Source organism: Nelumbo nucifera, chromosome 2 (genome assembly GCF_055504915.1).
Source record: "Nelumbo nucifera cultivar China Antique chromosome 2, China Antique-T2T, whole genome shotgun sequence".
In the NCBI taxonomy this organism is placed as follows: domain Eukaryota; kingdom Viridiplantae; phylum Streptophyta; class Magnoliopsida; order Proteales; family Nelumbonaceae; genus Nelumbo; species Nelumbo nucifera.
Window position 1 is genome coordinate 67,548,308 of NC_142650.1, and position 17,683 is coordinate 67,565,990.

Below are 17,683 nucleotides of genomic sequence, written 5' to 3' on the forward strand. Positions count from 1 at the left end.
TTCATAATCAAACAGAGAACTTAATTTGATCTATCCCTTCTTATCTGATGAGCTGCTGTCCAGCAGTCCAGGAAAATAGTTTGCCCACTATTTTTTGCCACTCATCCTCAATTTGACAGCCTTTGTTCCAAAAGACTCTTGAGTTCATCTAATTTATTCATGATACATACAACATCACCAATATTATCAACAGGTCAACTTTGTTCACATAATTGTCAAGGGCCTCAAGGAGTCTAGGGCAATTCAGGGTGATAGTGAGGCACCTAGTCAATGCCTAAGCCATAAGAATTTTATAAAATAAACAAACAACTTTTGACTAGTTCTCTCAAAAAAAATGTTCAAGACATGAACAATTGCACTAGAAAGGTGGAACAAAGAAGCAAAACTACAACCACTACTTCAAATCTCCCTCATCAATCAACCTCTTGAAATGGTTCATAGATCTAATGTGATTGGCTGCTCCACATGACACACAATCTTCAATGAGTAACAACTTCCAAGCTCTAAGTATGGCATCCATAAAGGTTTTATACATTTTTACATGGTTAACATCATAACAAAAAAAATCAATAAATTTCATAATATTTCCATGATATATTTTCACTTCCAAGGGTATCAAACAAAATACTACTAGTCAGCATATTCCCCAATGAAAACTACTGGCACAATGTGTTTTGGTGGTTTTAGAGTTGTTCTCTTGGGTGATTCCTGGCACAATGTGGAGTACACGAGATTTTTTTATGGTAAAAGTAAAATTCATTGAAAAGAAAAAGATAGAAAAAGGTGAAGATATTTCACCACAAAGCATTACATCAAAAGATGCTCCAGCCACAAAAGAAGCAAAACAATAAACTACCAGTTACAAACTTGGGAGGATCTCTAGTTACAAGAGACTCGTCTTAAACTGCAGTTCCCTCTGTTTTATACCCTGTCTAACTACAATCTTGAGCCTGTCTCTGAAATTGGGACACCCTCCCCCTTTGAGATAAACTGGGACTTTGGTTTTAGGAGCAGCTTGAGGGTTAATAAATGTGAATCCCTTGTTGAGTTACTGGCCAAATTGGACTGTCTTTTTGGACCAAAATTTGGAGGACAGTAGAATATGGTCAATCTCTTCCAATGGTTTCTTTACCTGTGCATCGCTCTTCAAAGCCCTCATAAAGTCCAATCCTCTGGGGGAGAACTTCCTAGTGAAAGATTTTTGATAAATACTTGTGGCACGCTCCAAAAAAGAAGGCCTAATAAAAGACTATATTCTCATATGTGCTTTCTTTGCAAAACAAGTGGTGAAACCACTCCCCACTTACTAATTTCTGTGCTTTGTGTTTGGGAGTACTACTCTATCTTTGGTTACAGGTGAGTTCCTCCTCAAGATGTGAGTCTCTTCAATCCAAGCTTCCTAAGACAACCAAGGAAGAGAGGGACAATTATGTGAAGGACAGTCAGCACAGCAGTGGTTAGAACTTAGAACTATATGGGAAGAAAGGAATGAGAAAATTTTCAATGAGAAAAGCAGGTCTAAGGAGGAGATAATAGAGAGTACAAATGTTACAGTTGCACATTGGGAAAAGACAATAAAAAATTTTCAAATATTCTCAGCAGATGAAATAATAAGAACATGGGCTGATGTGGTACAATCTTTCAAAGAAAAAGATAGGGTGATCTTGAAATGGAAATCTCCAACAAACAATAGAACAAAAATGAATTTTGATGGGAGTGTTTAGAGACTCCTCAGGCAGGGTGGTGGCTTTGTAATCAGGACCTAGTGGAGTTGGAGATTTGTTGAAAGCTGAACTGTTGACTTTGCTACAAAGAGTAAGATTAGAAAAGCTATCTAGCTTCCAATAGTTGTAAGTAGAAGGGGGTTCAAAACTGGTCATATCTTGGACAGGGTGCAACTGCCCAGTCCCTTGGATCTACAGGCACACCGCCTTTAGGGAGAAAGAATGCCTATAAAGGGAGTTGAATATCACCTTTAATTGGGTTAGAAGAACTACAAATGGGATGGTGAACTCACTATTTAATAAAAAATAGTGATCCATTTTGTAATTTTGGGTTGTTGGAATCCTCCAACCTGTTTGTACTAACTCTCAGTCACATATTTAGTAAAACTTTCTTTACTTAACCAAAAAAATAAAAAATAAACTACATGTTACAAAATTCTAAAGTCAACCACAAGGGCACAACTCCCCAAAATCAATACTGCTCAAATTTTTAACTCAAAATGAGCAAGGGCCCAATCAACAATTGAAGGCCCAATGACTAACTTGACTTCACTTGTCTTCAAAAATCGCTGGTTTCATTCCCTCCAAATGCTCCAACAGACCACAAAAGGAATGATGCTCCAAAAGATTTTAGCTTTGTTGCTGCCTGCCAATTTTGGCTACTTGGAGAAGATCTCCTTACGATGAACCAGAGTCAGCAAAGACGCTTCAAATAATACAGAGAAGAAAGAGCAAACCACCTGCCCTAGATTGAATTAACAAATGAAATGCATCTTCCTCGTGCTCTTTGCACATGACGCATCTAATTGGAAAAATCCCCTTGACTTGAAGTGATCTATAGTGAGAAACTGAGAATACTACCCAGCAAAAGTAACCAAGTGGAAACCCTGAGGAGGATTTGGATTTCTCAAAACACCTAAGATGCTGCTATTCTCCATCTGACCTTTCATCAAAGTATTATGAAAAGATTTAATAGAAAATTCCCCATCTCTACACACTCTTTCCACCACCTGGCATCAGGTTTACTAACATCCACCTTGACTTTTTCCAACCTGGCAAATAATGTTGCACATTCATCCAACTCTCCATCCAATCATGGATGTCTGAAAATTGAAGACCACAGTACCACACAACTTGATTTCTTCTTACTTCAAAACACAGACTTACAAAAACATTCTCCATGCTCAACTTGTACAACCAAGGGCAAACCTCACACAACTTTCCATTTCTACACCATGCATCTTCCTAGAATCCTAATCTACTACACCCCCCACAACAAACTTGGAGCAGCTGGAAAATTCTGTCTAGCAATCACTTTGCAAACATTCACCCCATAAGAAGACACCTCTCTCGTATCTCAAGCAAAATTCACCCATCTTCTTAGGCAACAATATATAGATATGTGGAGAAGCAGTATTACCACTTAATGGACGTGATGACCAATTTGAGCCAGCTCAAAATTCTTTTCAGACATGACATGAAATCTTAGCTTTTGTTTGTGTAATAGTGTTTGGTTGATTCATTATAATCATTAGCACTTTTTTTGAATTTCAACTTTACTTATTCTTTTATGTAGCCTTAACTATTAAAGTTTACGGGACAACTTTGCAGCACATTGTTTTGTCTATTAACCTTATTTTATTGGCTATTTTCATGATTTGGAATAAGATAATAATCTATAAGGGTGCACCTATGCTTCTTTTATAAAAACGCCATTATCTGAACTCTTGGTAGGGGTAGGCCTTGGGTAATTTTTTTGTGATTGGTTACATACCTAACCTATGCTTCATTTCATAATTATCATTGTATGTTTCCATATATTTCATGATATTTCCGCTTTCCACCATATTCCATATATATGATTTCTCATGTTTTTGATTTGTACAATTTCCACCATATTCCATATAAATTTTTTTGTGATTGGTTACATACCTAAGCCTATGCTTCCTTCCTTTCATAATTATCATTGTATGTTTCCATATATTTCATGATATTTCCACTTTCCACCATATTCCATATATATGATTTCTCATGTTTTTGATTTGTATGATTTCCATATATCTTATGCCAAATGTGACACGTATGGTTGAGTCCAAGGTATTTGTTTTTAAGGAAGGAAATCAGGAGATGTGATCAGTTCTGGTTGAAGATCAGGGAAGTAGGGAATGCAACGATTTTCTTGGATCTGAACTTGATTGAATGGTTTAAGGGTTTCATCGATGGTGCAATTTATATAGACTCAAAAGCACATTGGAAGGATCCAATTAAAATTCCAAGCAAAAGATTTGTAAGTGGAGAGGAAGGAAAATGCTAAAGGAAGATTTATCTGCTGCAAGGAATTTTTTTGAAAACAAGGACGACAATTGATTTTTATTCCTCAAGGGAGAGAAGGTCAAAGGGATGGATGGATTTTACTTCCCTCTTACAAGAGCAGGTTGTTAGATTCAAACAAGAAAAGGCAAGCGAACGATGGAAAGATTTGCTGATTGCGAAATCATCTAAAGGAAGTGGCAGATTGGGATTTGTTAAGGAAACTATTAAGAAGTTTTTTAAGATTGAGGACTCAGGCTTAATTTTCCCGTTTGGACATGATTCGGCTCTATTTGATTTTGGCATCGCATGATTCGCATCATATAACTTTGTGGCAGTCTCGATCTCTACAGTCCAGGGGGTGTTTCGAGTGAAAAGATGGGTTCCCTCTTGTAATCAGATATCAGTAGAGACAGACAGGTTAGTGGTTAGACATTTTGGATTACTGTTCAACTTGTGGTGCAAAGAGGTTTTGGTGAAGGTCGCAGAACTTTGCAGAGCTGTGTTGGAAGGAGCCAATTTGCATGATCCCTCGAGTGATTGTAGTTAAATCTAATGGTCTCTGGTTGTGGAGTCAGGGGCATGAGGTTGAAGGTGATGACATGGCAGGGTGGATTACACATGGCGGTAGAGTTAACAAGAATGAAGTGGGTCAGTGGATTAGTTGTGCTAGGGAAGGGGAAAGGGCAATTGGAAAAGAAGTTGGTTCCCAAGGAGAAACTACAATGGATGATGTTGAGCAGTTTGCAGCTCAACCACCGAGGAACACTGTTATGGGAAGTGGAAAAGAGGAAGTTAATGTTGTAGAGAAGTCTAAGGAGCCAAATTCTAATAGTTTTCTGTTGGTTCAACCAGAGGGTGGTCCAGACCAATAGTTGAATGTTTTCAAGGAGTCACGTGACTCGGGTTTGCCCCAAGCTTGTTTGAATGGTAATAGCACATTGCTAGACAATGGCGGTGGTCTATCTTCATCTTCTCCTTCTCAGAGGCATAGGTGTAAGAAGGAGGTTGATTACGAAAAAGATATTTCAAAAGTTCAGACTTTCTCTTTACAGGATACGGATGGATTTGTTGCATTTGCATGGTGCACAACTTATTATTCCTACAAGAATAAAGAGAAGATCATAAAGAAGGGCAACTCAAAAACAAAGATGGCGAGGACTGTTGACAGATCCAGGGAGAGTTCTCGGCAATGTAAGGTTGGAAAAGAAAAGCAAGAAGCTCATCCAATTGTGTTGTGCATTGGAAAAGGCAATAGAAAAGAAGGTTCCTCATTGAATGTGATGAAGGTCCAATGAACAGCGTGGATCTTAAGAATGGGAATCTAATTGTGGCACGTGGAACAGTGGCAGATGTGTGTCCACAGGAGGAGATGGAATCTGAAGCTGGAATTTATGAGGGGGTCATGCATGACTTTTATCAGTCTATGGCAGTGGAGATATTGGCAAGAAGGATGAAAAAGGGAGGAAGAGAGGGAAGAGGTTTTTAAAGACAGAATGAATGAAAGGAAAAGGGAGGGTGAGAAAGATGGTGGGGTAGCAGAGATGTCAGGTTCAAAAGTTTATGAGAGAAAAAGAATAGAACTTTTCTGCTGGACAAAGATAAGGAAAAGGAAGTGGAACTGGATTACTGGAGGTCGATCTGTTAGAGGAGGAAGGCAGAATTTTTTTTATGAAACTCATGAAGTTGGTAAGGAAATGGACTTGGGGACAGTGGTTAAAAAAGAAGTGGAAGTAAGCAAAACTTTGGGCTTATTTTTTCTTGGAGAGGAGGAATATGCAAGACATTCAGGGAGATAGAAGAAGAAGATTGTAGGGAAGAAGTCAATGGAAAGTCGGATCAGAGAGGGTTCACAAGTACATTGGTGGAAAAAAAGGCTTTAAGAGTACTGAAGTTGAAGTTGATGCTTGAGTAGATGTTGGAGTGTGGGAGGCAGTTCAAACTTTTGAGAAAAATGCAGTGGTTAAATTAGAAAGATTTATTGACTGTTCTAAGGGGATATGATTAAGTGAACAGATGCCTACTGCAGTAAGAAGATTTAGGAACAAGAAGCAACTCAGAACCTTTCAAGTTTCAACAGTTTCCAGTATTTATGAAGAAATGTATGAAAGCCAGGAAGGAGAAAATGCATTTTTACAATTAGGGTGGGATGTCAGGGGTTTTTGAGGGGTTTGAATTGAAGTTGGGTGTTTCTATTGTTTGGTAGAGATTAGGGTTGGGGGTAATCTTTGTCCCATGAGTGTGGGTCCTTGGGGCTTGTTTTTGAATGGGTTCCCTTTTTGTCTTTCTCTTTAGTCAGAAGGGTCTTTGGTTGCATTTGGGTTTGGTCTTTTCGAGACTGTTGCTGGTTCTGGCTTGGTTTGTTTCTTGGGAGATTTGATTGGGTTTTGTTGTATTTTTTTTTTTTTGGTGGGCAATGCCTAATCACCTCTTGATGTAATATTTTTTCTTAATAAATTTTACTTTTCATTTATCTTCAAAAAGAATAACTCTTTACAACATTTCAACATGTTTCCTATATTTGGAAGACCAATATTTTTTTATCAGCAACACAGAAATTTTATTAAGATTAAAAAAGACAAAGATTACAACAAGAGGTTGTTAAAACTACAACCCAATACAAAAAGAATCCCATCGCTTTCAAAGACCAATATTTCCACCAACACTGGTTTAAACCTTGATGGTACATAGGGCAAAGTAACATGATAAAATGTGTAAATCCAATTTATGAAGTTCCTCCATAAATTCCTTTTAAAATCATGCAGTGTTAAAGGAAAAACAAGTTAACTGTTAAAAATGTATGAAAACATATTACTGATCAAAAAATGTACAAAAATATACACTCCAAGAATCTACGGGTATCAAACATCATTGGAATGGAAATTTTGTTAGCTCACCACACTGTTTGCATCCCTCCCTCCACAAAGCAGAAGAAGACCATCGGAACGTGCACTTGCTGTTGCATACCTAATCAAGAATATAAGGTAGAAACAAACTCAGGTTGAAAGAAAGAAAAACCAATCAAGGACTTCCACAACAAGAAGTCATTTGGTAAGCATTGAAATGGCTGAATTGAATTACTCATTGGTTTGTACTTGGAAAAAATAGTCAACTCAACTCAATTAAGCCTTATCCTAACTATAATAGTAATCAATCCAATATGTCATTCAGCCATTAAGGAGATCATAACCTAATTAATGATTTATTCACTGATAAGACAGAGCAAAAAGTTGTTCATTTAGCCCAAGGATGCAAACACCCAATTTGAACAATTTATGTTGCATTGGGCCAGACCCATTCAAGTTTTAAAATGCTCAACTCAAGCTTGCTCAAGTTGCACCCCTAGTACAGCCACTTCATCTGTCATTAAATGGCCCCAAATAAATCACTTCGGTCACACCATTCCAAAAGCTTAAAAACAAAGACCAAAGCATATCAATGCATAATCATCCATCAGCAACTGCAAAGAAAGTATGAGTTGCCAAAAGTATGCAAAGCAGCAGATGTACTTTGTTTAATGTAAGCAAATAACCAATACTTCATGTTATACATGTACAACTAATGAACAAGATGAGAACCTGCAACAACGTACTTTGTTTAATGTAAGCAATAACCAATACTTCATGTTATAGATGTACAACTATATTAAATGCAAAATTAGGTCTATGGACAACTATATTAGAAACATGAGGTTTCAAAATAAGTACAACTAAAATAGAATAGATGCAATGTAAATTTAATAATAATAAGAGTGCAAGCCAGAGTACACTTAGGATTGGAGACCAAGAAATGACACAATGCACACAATGCAACCGCTTTCATTACCTGGGTTAAGAATCCATAACAAAGGAGAGGTGCATCCAGAATAGACCTGTTCATGGGTCGGGCCGGGCCGGGCTTTCACTTGTCACTAATGAAAATATACTAGGCCCGAGCCCGAGCCCGAAGCCCGACCTAATTGAAAAAAAAAACAATTTTCCCTATTCAAATTAGAATTAAAAATTCAGATAGTATTTTTTTTTTCTATTTAAATGAACAATGGGCCTACAAGATGGTATTTTTCCCTTTCTTTTATATTTTAAAACACAATTTTACATTCTTAAATCAAAAAATTTATTCAAATGGACATAATCACATAACTAATTTTAAGTTTAATATTAGGTCGGGTCGGGCCGGGCTATTTTGACAAAACCCAAGCCCGGCTCGAATTTATTGCGGGCCGGGCTTTTTGGCCCGAATTTAAGCCCGTGGGCCTATAAGCATGTTCAAGCCCGTCCGGGGGTCGGGCCGGGCCGGGCCGGCCCGTCGGGCCACCCGGCCCATGAACAGGTCTAATCCAGAATCATATGTGATAAGACAAATACCACTTTGGCTAAAAGGAAAATTCTATAAAACAGTTGCAAGACCAGCTATGTTGCATGAAGCAAAAGTATTGTGCTTGGGCAGTTAAGTAACATCATGCAGAAAAACAAATGCATAGATGGATGAGTAGTAAAACCACAATGGGCAGGGTTAGAAATGAAGTCATACAAAGGAACCTAGAAGTAGATTACCCCTTGGTGGCAATCCAAGATCTATAAGCTTTTGGACTCCAGTAGTTGAGAGAATTGAGAAAGCATTAGCTGGGTGGAAAAGGAAGTACATTTCTCTAGGGGGGAAAATCACTTTGATAAAATCAACCTTGGCCAACCTCCCTATCTACTTCATGACTGTATTTAGGATGTCTCAAGCAGTTGTGAAGAGGGTGGAAAAGCTGATGAGAGATTTCCTGTGGGAACCAGGAGATAGAAAAAGGGACCATCTGATGAAATGGGAAAAGGTGGTAAAAAGGAAAGAGGAGGGGTTGGGTATAGGTAACATTAGTAAGAAAAACCTTGCTCTTTTAAGTAAGTGGTTGTGGTGTTTCCCTTTAGAGAATGACAGATTGTGGCATAAAATGGTCTCAAGTATTCATTGGCTGGCTAGGAATGGACGGGATGCCAGCATTCTGCAAAGAGCTAACCTTGCCATGCCGTGGAAAGCAGTGCATGGTATCCTGCCCCAATTCCTTGAGAACGTCAAGTATGATTTGGCTTTCTGGTAATAGGATAAGTTTTTGGGAAGATGTGTGGGTTGGGAATGTTCAATGTTCCTTCAAAAGATTTGTTTCCTTCACTGTTTGCTCTCTCTAATCTCAAGGAGAAACCTGTGTCCGATTTCTTTGGGTCTCCCTCCTCCCCTAGGGGGGGATGGAATTTGGAGCTTGTAAGAAACCTTCCAAAATTGGTGGAGTGTCTAGAGATGAGAATGGGAATATATGTGGCCTGTATTCAGGACCTATCGATCAAGGCGACTCAGTAAGAGATGAATTTTTGGCTGCTATTATTAGGGCACAAAAAGCTAAGGGTATGGGAATTATTAGTCTGATTGTTGAAGGGGACTCAAAAATAGTCATGGGTTGGTTGAAAAAAGGAGAAGGGGTTCTATGGCAATTCAGAAAGGATTTCAGAAGATTCAAGATGATCTCAAGAATATGCAAATCCATTTAGGAGGTCTGCAAATGGGTTGGAAGATGGACTGGCTAAGCAAGGGACTCATAGGCAGCATTTGTTTTGGACTCAATGTTAATTATGTGGGGGGGGGGGGGGGGGGGGATCTTTGCTGTAAAGGGACTTCGACCCAACAACTTCTTGTTGTACCTTTTTGTTCTTTAATCTTAATAAAATTTTCTTGAGTTGCTGATCAAAATATATATGTGATAAAATGAGATAAAGTAGATTGGGATAGCTTGGTCACATGCATAAAAGACCATCTACAGCACCCATTAAAAGAAGTGGTCTATTACAAGTTGAAGGGGCTAGAAGAATTAGGGCAGACCTAAAGGGACTTTGGTGGAAATAGTAAGAGGAGCAAAGAAATTCCTAGTCAAGAGTCTGAAGCAGTCAAGCATTTAAGCAAATCTTGAAAGGAGTTCAGTTGGAGTTTAATGTTGTTGGTTTTTCCAGTTGTTGGGAGCATGGAGTTAGTGATGTGGGTTTGTAGTGGCATTTTGTTAATGGCGTGTTGAGCTCTTCTCATGGTGTTTGTTTTTCTCTATTAGTCAGGTTTGGGTGGCAGCTGTCAATTTGATTTGTGTCACACTATCACTATGTTTGGACGTGTGAGTTGGGTGTGAGTTTGGTTTAAGGGGTTGTCTTTTCTTTTTTTGAGGGTGATATCTTATCACCTCCAGATTTAACTGTGGATATGGCTTTAAATAGAATGAATTGGCAAAACAGGATTCACGTAGCTGACCCCATATCCTTGTATCCTTCTTCCTTTTCTCTTAGTAATTTATTTTATTTATTACCAACAAAAAGGGTTTAAGTGCCCATAATTTAACAATGGGTATGGCATTGAACAGAACAGAATGGAGAAACAGGATTCATGTAACCGACCCCATATAGTTGAGACAAAGCTTAGATGATGCACAATGTTTTCACAATTACATGCAATCAGATCTTATAGAATCTGATAAAAAAACTTACATGCATGGAGGTGGACCTTCCCCTTCTGGCTCCAATTTGCGCCATTCATAAGGCTTCGCAGCAGTGTCTAGGGCCCATACATCAGCTAAAGGTCGCTTCCCTGTTTAACACGCACCAAAAATTTTACCAGCTTTTTTTTGCAAGTATCAATTGTATTGTATTAGTACCAAAATTTTGCCACCTTTTATATAATGAGCAACAAGAGATAATAAAACAATTATTCAGTGACCAAGAGGTGGGAATTGTCTGCGCTAAAAGAACATAGTAGCTTACCATCATTTCCACCAATTGCCAAAAGAAACCTTTGCCCAACAAGAGCCATCACATGACCATAACGTGGCCCTGGACCAGGGCCTTGGACGACAACCCTAAGAAAAATGAATTTCATTTTTAACAAATAAAAAACACCTAAATTAAACGAAATATGAAATCAGTCCTATGTAAAAAACCTGTGCCATCTTGGTCGTTGTTGTGTAAGGTCTAGAACATGCAGATCCTCTGCAGACAGCCCAGCAGGACCAATTCCTCCCTGACTCAAATCATTGTTAAAGAGGGGAAAAGAGAGTATATAGATGAGTATTAATCTGTCAGTAGAAATAAAGGATTTTAATTACATTAACCAATATATGCATATCAGTAGATATTTAGTTTTACACCAACCTGAATAACTACCATTGTACCCACAGCAGTTGCCACATGTGCTGCCCTCGGCGAGGGTGGTTCTCCAAGAGGAGTAAGCCTGCAAAGAAGCTCATAAAGAAGCAAAGCAGTCAGCCGCATTATAACTATTTTAGACATTTCAAACATCCACAATGTTTTGCAACTTGATAAGATAAAAAGTAACACTCTGAAACATACCTAGACCATTTATTTGAATTAACATCATAACAGTGAACATCAGCAGTGGCACCTGCTAGTCCTGCAATCCAGGAAATCTGTTGTCACAAAAGGGCTTTAGAACAATTTTTTTTACTAGCATAAACTCTAGTTCTTATAGGAAGCTGAGTTGTGGATAAGCCAAAGTTTGTGGGTGTAATGAATTCAACTACATTGGAACATGATCTCTATCTGTGAAACTTAAACGTGAAATTACTCAGTTAAGGTAAGATTAGGGTTCTATTACATAAACTAGAGAAGCGGTAAGCGAACCGAAATTCAGGGCGGGAAAACAATAATAGTAAGAAATATGGTAATGATAAGGCAAAATGGATCAATAGACATACGGATGCCAGCACTTCCGGCAGACGACGGTGGACCAGAAGCCGCAGAGTTGCCTTCTAGAGCAGTGGCACCACCAAACAAGATAAGTCGAGGGCCGATATATCCAGCCGTCCCTTCTTCCCCAACGGCAGCAACCGCGGTCAACGTGTGACCGCATCTAGGCCCCGGCCCATCCTCTTTCTTCTCTATGTTCGCTTCAACGACAGAGTACGTGGGCGCCGGCCTCGGCCCGGCGACCGGAGCTTGCTGCACCTGAGGCGGCTGCTGCTGGGGCTGAGCTTGCGGCTGCTGTACCTGAGCCTGCTGCGGCTGCGACGTTGGAGTCACCGAAGACGCAGATTGCTCTCCTCCACCGAGCTGCTCTCCATGCCTGCTACTGTCCATAGACGAGATCGCTCCAGGGTCGTGATTCTGCCCATGATCTTGATCGGACTCCGGCATCATCGACGAATCGACCTCCATTACGTCCGGCCTTCGGTGCTGCTGCCTTCCACGTTCCAGAGATCGGAGCTACGATTCTGCAAGATTAGCATTTCTTCTTTGTCCCATCCACATATCGAATAACCGCACAATTCAGCCCCACCTTCGCCGATTCAAGCCCACGAGATCATCAATAAAGGGCAATGAAACCCTCTCCTGGATTACCGATTGCCCGAGAACAAATCGAAATCCCGATAATTCGAAACCCGAAGACCTCCGGAGAAAATTAAATTTAGGTTTTCTCTCTCTCACTTCTATCTTTTCTCTTTCTGATTCCTCGAAACGGTCGAGAGGAATAGAAACCGGGTTGGGGCCTTCGGGGGAGAGGGAGGGGAGAAGAAAATCACAAAAGCAGCTCAGGGCCAAGACAGCGAATGCCCGTCTCTCCTTCCACTTCTCTTTTTTTTTCTCTCTCCTCTCTTACCTTAATGATCCGGTGGTGATGTGTACGACCCACAACTCCGACGAATCCGTAGAACGCCGTCAGATGAGATGAGCGACGGCGGAAATGAAAAATTTATGTTACCGGCTGAGCCAGTACACCGGCTTCCATTAATAACCGTGGTTACCGGTTCCCCTCCTCATTCTCAAATGGGAAGCGGGATCTGCTCCTCACAAATGGGCGGCTCACAGTCACATCCACCGTGCATTGAGAATATATCCCGCGAATAATAATTAAAACGTGAGATGCTCCTAGGATGTGCGTATGAGGCTCCTGTGAGGCGCCATGTGTGAGGAGCAGATCCGGTCTCCTCAAATGGGGACTCCAACACCGGTTCTGTGTCTGGAAGCTATTATGAAGTAGTATCCTATGTCATTGGTCACAGGTGATAATTCCCTTCTATTAAATGCTTTAGATAGTTTTAGTTAACGTGGGGAAATCTAGAGTACAGCTATCTCCATGTACTAGACACGCAGCATATGGGGCCCACCGTGGTCCCCTGGTGCCCGGTTTTGATCGCCATCGAATGGTCAAGATTATTTTGGTCATACTACATACATGAGAAACGCCACATCTTGTCTAGTGGTCGTGCCTCCCATCATCTCTATCCAAACGCCACACCTTGTCCCAGTTGGTGATGGCGTGGAATCATCGTATAATGCAGCTAATCTCCATCAAGTGGGACCCGTGGGACTTGATTGCTGCCGTTCAATCGTTGATCGCCTGTTCGATGGCAAGAACCGCTGAACAGGTGATGAAGCCTGTGGGGCCCACAAAGTGGGTGCACCCAATCCAGGCCGTTGATTCGAAAAGGAGGGAATTCATGTGAGGTTGCCTTTTTAAGTTGTAGTATATAAAGGCCATCGGTTCGGAATGTTCTGGATCCTACACACCTTTATGGAGAGACGAGTGTCAACCGAGTGACGGACAGGGTATCGGTTGTCCTTTTGTCTATGTTTTCGTTTTCATTCATCTCTCCGATGCTGAGTCGCGGTTTTGACTTTTCATCCGGGCTGACCAGCAGTTCAGCTTCAGCACCTCTTTGTTCAAAATGGCATTTTGACTCGGTCCCAACTCAGCTCCTATGCATATTTACCTTGGTAATGCACTGTTATTAATTAATTCAAGTTGTCTACTGAGTTGGTGGATAAAAAAATCATAGGCTCTTAGAAAAAGATTTTAAATAATTTATTTTTACTATATTTCTCGTTTTTTAGGCTCAGTTTGGAGGGATAGTAAAACCTTGTATTTTGCATATATATTTGTATTTATACTTTTTCCAAAATTCAAACTAAGCCTTGGGAAAATGAATGTTTTAAAACTGGTATTTTGCTTTTTGAGGGTGTGAAAGTCAATTTTGTACCATTTTTCAAAAGGGAAATTCTTTGGATTGGGAATGTTATCACAAAAAACACGAAACCAAGCTATGTGAAAAGGTTGCGGGAAAATAATTTCAGCACATTCTCTTGTGGAGATTAGTAAGAGTTGTCAATAGACCGATTTTAGATTGGACCCCGTGGAGATTAGTGAGACTGGATCAGATTGGACCAAATCCAGTCCAATTGACAACCCGTGGAGATTAGTGAGTCCATTTTCTTAGAGGGAAGTAACTGAAGTACTGTGTGCTTCTTGATTTAGTTGTGCATGATGACTGACAATCCACTTTGTTTAGTTGGGGCTGTCTTTTCTTTTCTTATTGTCTTGTCTTGTTATTGGAGTTTTCCTTGCCACCTGGCTCCGGCGAGGGTATCAAAAAATTTGCTCTCCTGATCGAAACTGAAAAGCTATTACTTTCCTTCTCGCTGCCCTTTCTCCTACCATCACTACTCTTCTCAGTTCCTTCATCTTCCTATCTTTATTTTGCTCTTCTTTGATTCTCTTCCATGGATGACCTTAACGCCTTTAACAAAGCTTTTTAAAGCAAGCTTCACAATGATAATCAAGCAGTAGTACAAGTGATAAATATCCAATCTCATATCCCTCCTAATCTTTATGAGAAATGCCGGTTTTCATTTGTAGGTTCTTCCCTCGTTTAACTGATCAATTTGTAGAGTTGGAGCAAGGCCTTTATAGCCTTTGGCATCTAAATCTCAATAGACTTCTCATTGCTCCTTTTCAACAAGGTCATTTTCGTTTCCACCTTAGATATGCAAGTGGCTTCATACGTGTAATAGACAATGGACCTTGGCAACTCAATGGCCAGTGGATTATCCTTAAACCTTTACCTAGGAAACCTCAATATGAATGAAATTTGCATTAAATTAAAATCCGGGTCCAACTACATGATCTTCCTTTTGAAATTCTTATTGAGGAATAGGATCAGTGCATTCCTTCTGGGTAGTTCAAAACTATATCAAAGCTAAAGTTCTCATTTCAATCAAAGAACCTCTCAAAACGGATTATTTTTTTAGTGTTCAAAATTGAGTCACTTTTTTGTTATGAAGATCTCACATGGATTTGTTATCTGTGTGGAAAAGCCGGTCATCTCTTCCAGCATTGTCCTCAGCCTCATCCTCATACAAACGATCAATTGTTCGACCAATTCTCCAACTGTCAAAATATGAACCTTACGGGACCATGGCTCAGAGTGGAACTCAACATGCGTTGTATTTGGCAATACACATTGTTTCAAGAGCTTGTTCACATCCCTGACCAACCTAAGGCCCAAGGTCACCCTCATCCCAAAAACCCCTTTGATGATACTATCGCTTTAATCATGTCCCCTTAGTCTGATCGGTAAGAGCCTATGCCTCACCCTCTACACTTCTATCAAAGTTTCTCCAAAGACGTATCGTCTCACCACCCACACCTAAGCCAACTATTCTCTCAAGATACTCCTAGCTCATCAACTTTTGTTCATGGTAAGAGACATCGATTGGACTTTCCATCTGCGTTGGAAATTGAGGATGATAGACCTAACCATCCCATATTTGATCGTCCAGAGTCTTCGTCAACCTATCCTCCTATAGATAAGGTCATCCTTTTAGACCACACTTCAGTTGAACCCACTGAAAATCTGGAAAAAAATGAAAAATCTAATAGTTTGGGTGGAACATTGAATCAACCAGATGAGCAGACCTCTCTTATAAGTAATTTCTTTCTATTTTCTACGTCTTTTTTATTCTTAAGTATGTTGGTGGCTGGCCCTCAAAAGACATGCCACCACCAGTGTTAATTCTAAGTTGGAGAAGTCGTGGGGTGATTCATCCCAAGCCAATTCAAGGTCTTAGGGATTTGGTTCAAAGATATAATCATGATTTCATCTTCCTTTGTGAAACCAAAATCCCAAATGAAAAAAAAAAAAACATATAAATTATCTAATCATTTAAAATATTCAAACTCCTACGTAATCCTTCTTAAAGGCTAAGCAGGAGAATTAGCAGATTTCTAGAAATTTGGAGTGCAGGTGTGTGGTAAGTACAAGGTATTTTTTTCTTCAAATCTTTTCTTCCATCCCTTTAGAAGATTGGATTATCGACTTTATTTATAGCCCATTAATTAAAACCTACTAAAACAAATTCAAGGCCAAACTTAAAACTTGGAGACTTTAATGAAGTTGCTACAGTGGAAGTTCAAGACCGAAGCTCTTCAAATATCCATTCTAAAAGCACCTCTTGCCAATACTATAATCTTGTTTTTTTATCTTAATTTACTAGAACTTGGTATTAGTGGTGGAGATCTAACTTGGTCAAATAAAAGAATATTAGGAGCTTGTTATATTAGAACCTTAAATAGAGCCTTAACCTCTCCTAATTGGATTACTTACTTTCCAAATGCTACTCTTTCCTTGACCTCCTAATGGGTTCAGATCATCACCCTATTTTGTTAGAGACTAATTCAAGAAAACACCAATTTCCAAAACCTTTTCGCTTCTATGAGATGTGGATGTTTAAGCAATCCTATAGAAAGGTAACCGAGGATACTTGGAGTCTTAAGATTAATGGGAATGCAACTTATAAAATACCTTTGAAATTGAATTGAGTAAAAAATATCTTATTCAATGGAACAAAGCAACTTTCAAAGATCCTCAAAGTAAACTCAAAACCTTAGAGGAGCAAATCATTTTGACATAACATTCAATTCATTGAGATAGTAACAAGATAAATTATTTGTATAACTAGTTTAAAGCCCAAGTGGAAAGTTTTTGGAGACAAAAATCCAGATAGGTGTGGCTGTAACAAGGAGACAAGAATACGGACTACTTTCATAAAAATACCTGATGCAGTGGGATCCGAACACTCCTAGCTGGCGTCGGACGGTACTTGAGAAGAAGAGGGAGGTGAAGAATTCCCGGGGAGCTCGCCCGGCGGGAACACTCCAATGATTAAGTTAGAACTATGAGAGAACTGTAGAGAATGCAAAGAGTGAGCTAAGAGTGCAGATGGCGCAAGTTCGTAGCTTTGCTCCTTGGGGATCGGGGTCCTTTTATATTGGCGGGTGCAGGCAGTCGTTGCAGGGTACGGACCTGTCAGGCGTGCCACATCTTTTAGAAATGGCAGGCACGATGACGCCTGACGAGAGACGTGGACGCAGCCTCCAGATTCGGCAGGTACTGTTGTTAGGCAGATCTTTCCTGCAGGTTGTCGAGCTACTTTGCACCGAGCTACCTTACACTGAGGTGCTAGGGGTGCGCCGAGGTGCTTATGCTTGAGGCGGGCCTTAGGCAAGTATGGACAGGAATGTTAATGGTGCTAACCCGAAGTGTTTCCACTTCAGGATACTTAGCCATAGGTCGAGGTGTTCCCTTTCTAGGAAGAGCTTGGGGCTCAATGGGAGGAGCTCGGGTTTTAAGAGGAGCTCGGGTCCCCTCGCTGAGGGGGGAGCTTGGTTTCGCTCCACCCTTGAGAGAATTCGGGGTGAATTGGATGTTATTTCCCGGCGAGTTGCCTCGTCCACCGAGCTGTCCGGCCGGGCTCCAGCGAGTTCGGTACGCCGAGTTATGGCCAAGCTGTCACGCTGAGTTGTCACTTATGCCAGGTCATGTCCACGTGTCCCCATGC

At 40.1% G+C, this 17,683-nt stretch overlaps 1 protein-coding gene across 1 annotated transcript in view; it reads right to left on the reverse strand.

Annotated features, from left to right (window-relative positions):
• LOC104601422 (serine/threonine-protein phosphatase BSL3) overlaps positions 1 to 12,744 on the reverse strand; it is a 45,826-nt gene extending 33,082 nt beyond the window's left edge. Inside the window, exons 1-7 of the mRNA XM_010264734.3 lie at positions 11,764 to 12,744; positions 11,399 to 11,459; positions 11,201 to 11,279; positions 10,990 to 11,069; positions 10,814 to 10,908; positions 10,541 to 10,640; positions 6,932 to 7,001 (exon numbers count right to left, since the gene is read on the reverse strand). Coding sequence (XP_010263036.1) covers positions 6,932 to 7,001; positions 10,541 to 10,640; positions 10,814 to 10,908; positions 10,990 to 11,069; positions 11,201 to 11,279; positions 11,399 to 11,459; positions 11,764 to 12,223 — 945 coding nt within the window. The 5' untranslated portion in view covers positions 12,224 to 12,744. The remainder of the gene's footprint in view (positions 1 to 6,931; positions 7,002 to 10,540; positions 10,641 to 10,813; positions 10,909 to 10,989; positions 11,070 to 11,200; positions 11,280 to 11,398; positions 11,460 to 11,763) is intronic.
• Between the last annotated feature and the right edge of the window lie 4,939 nt (positions 12,745 to 17,683).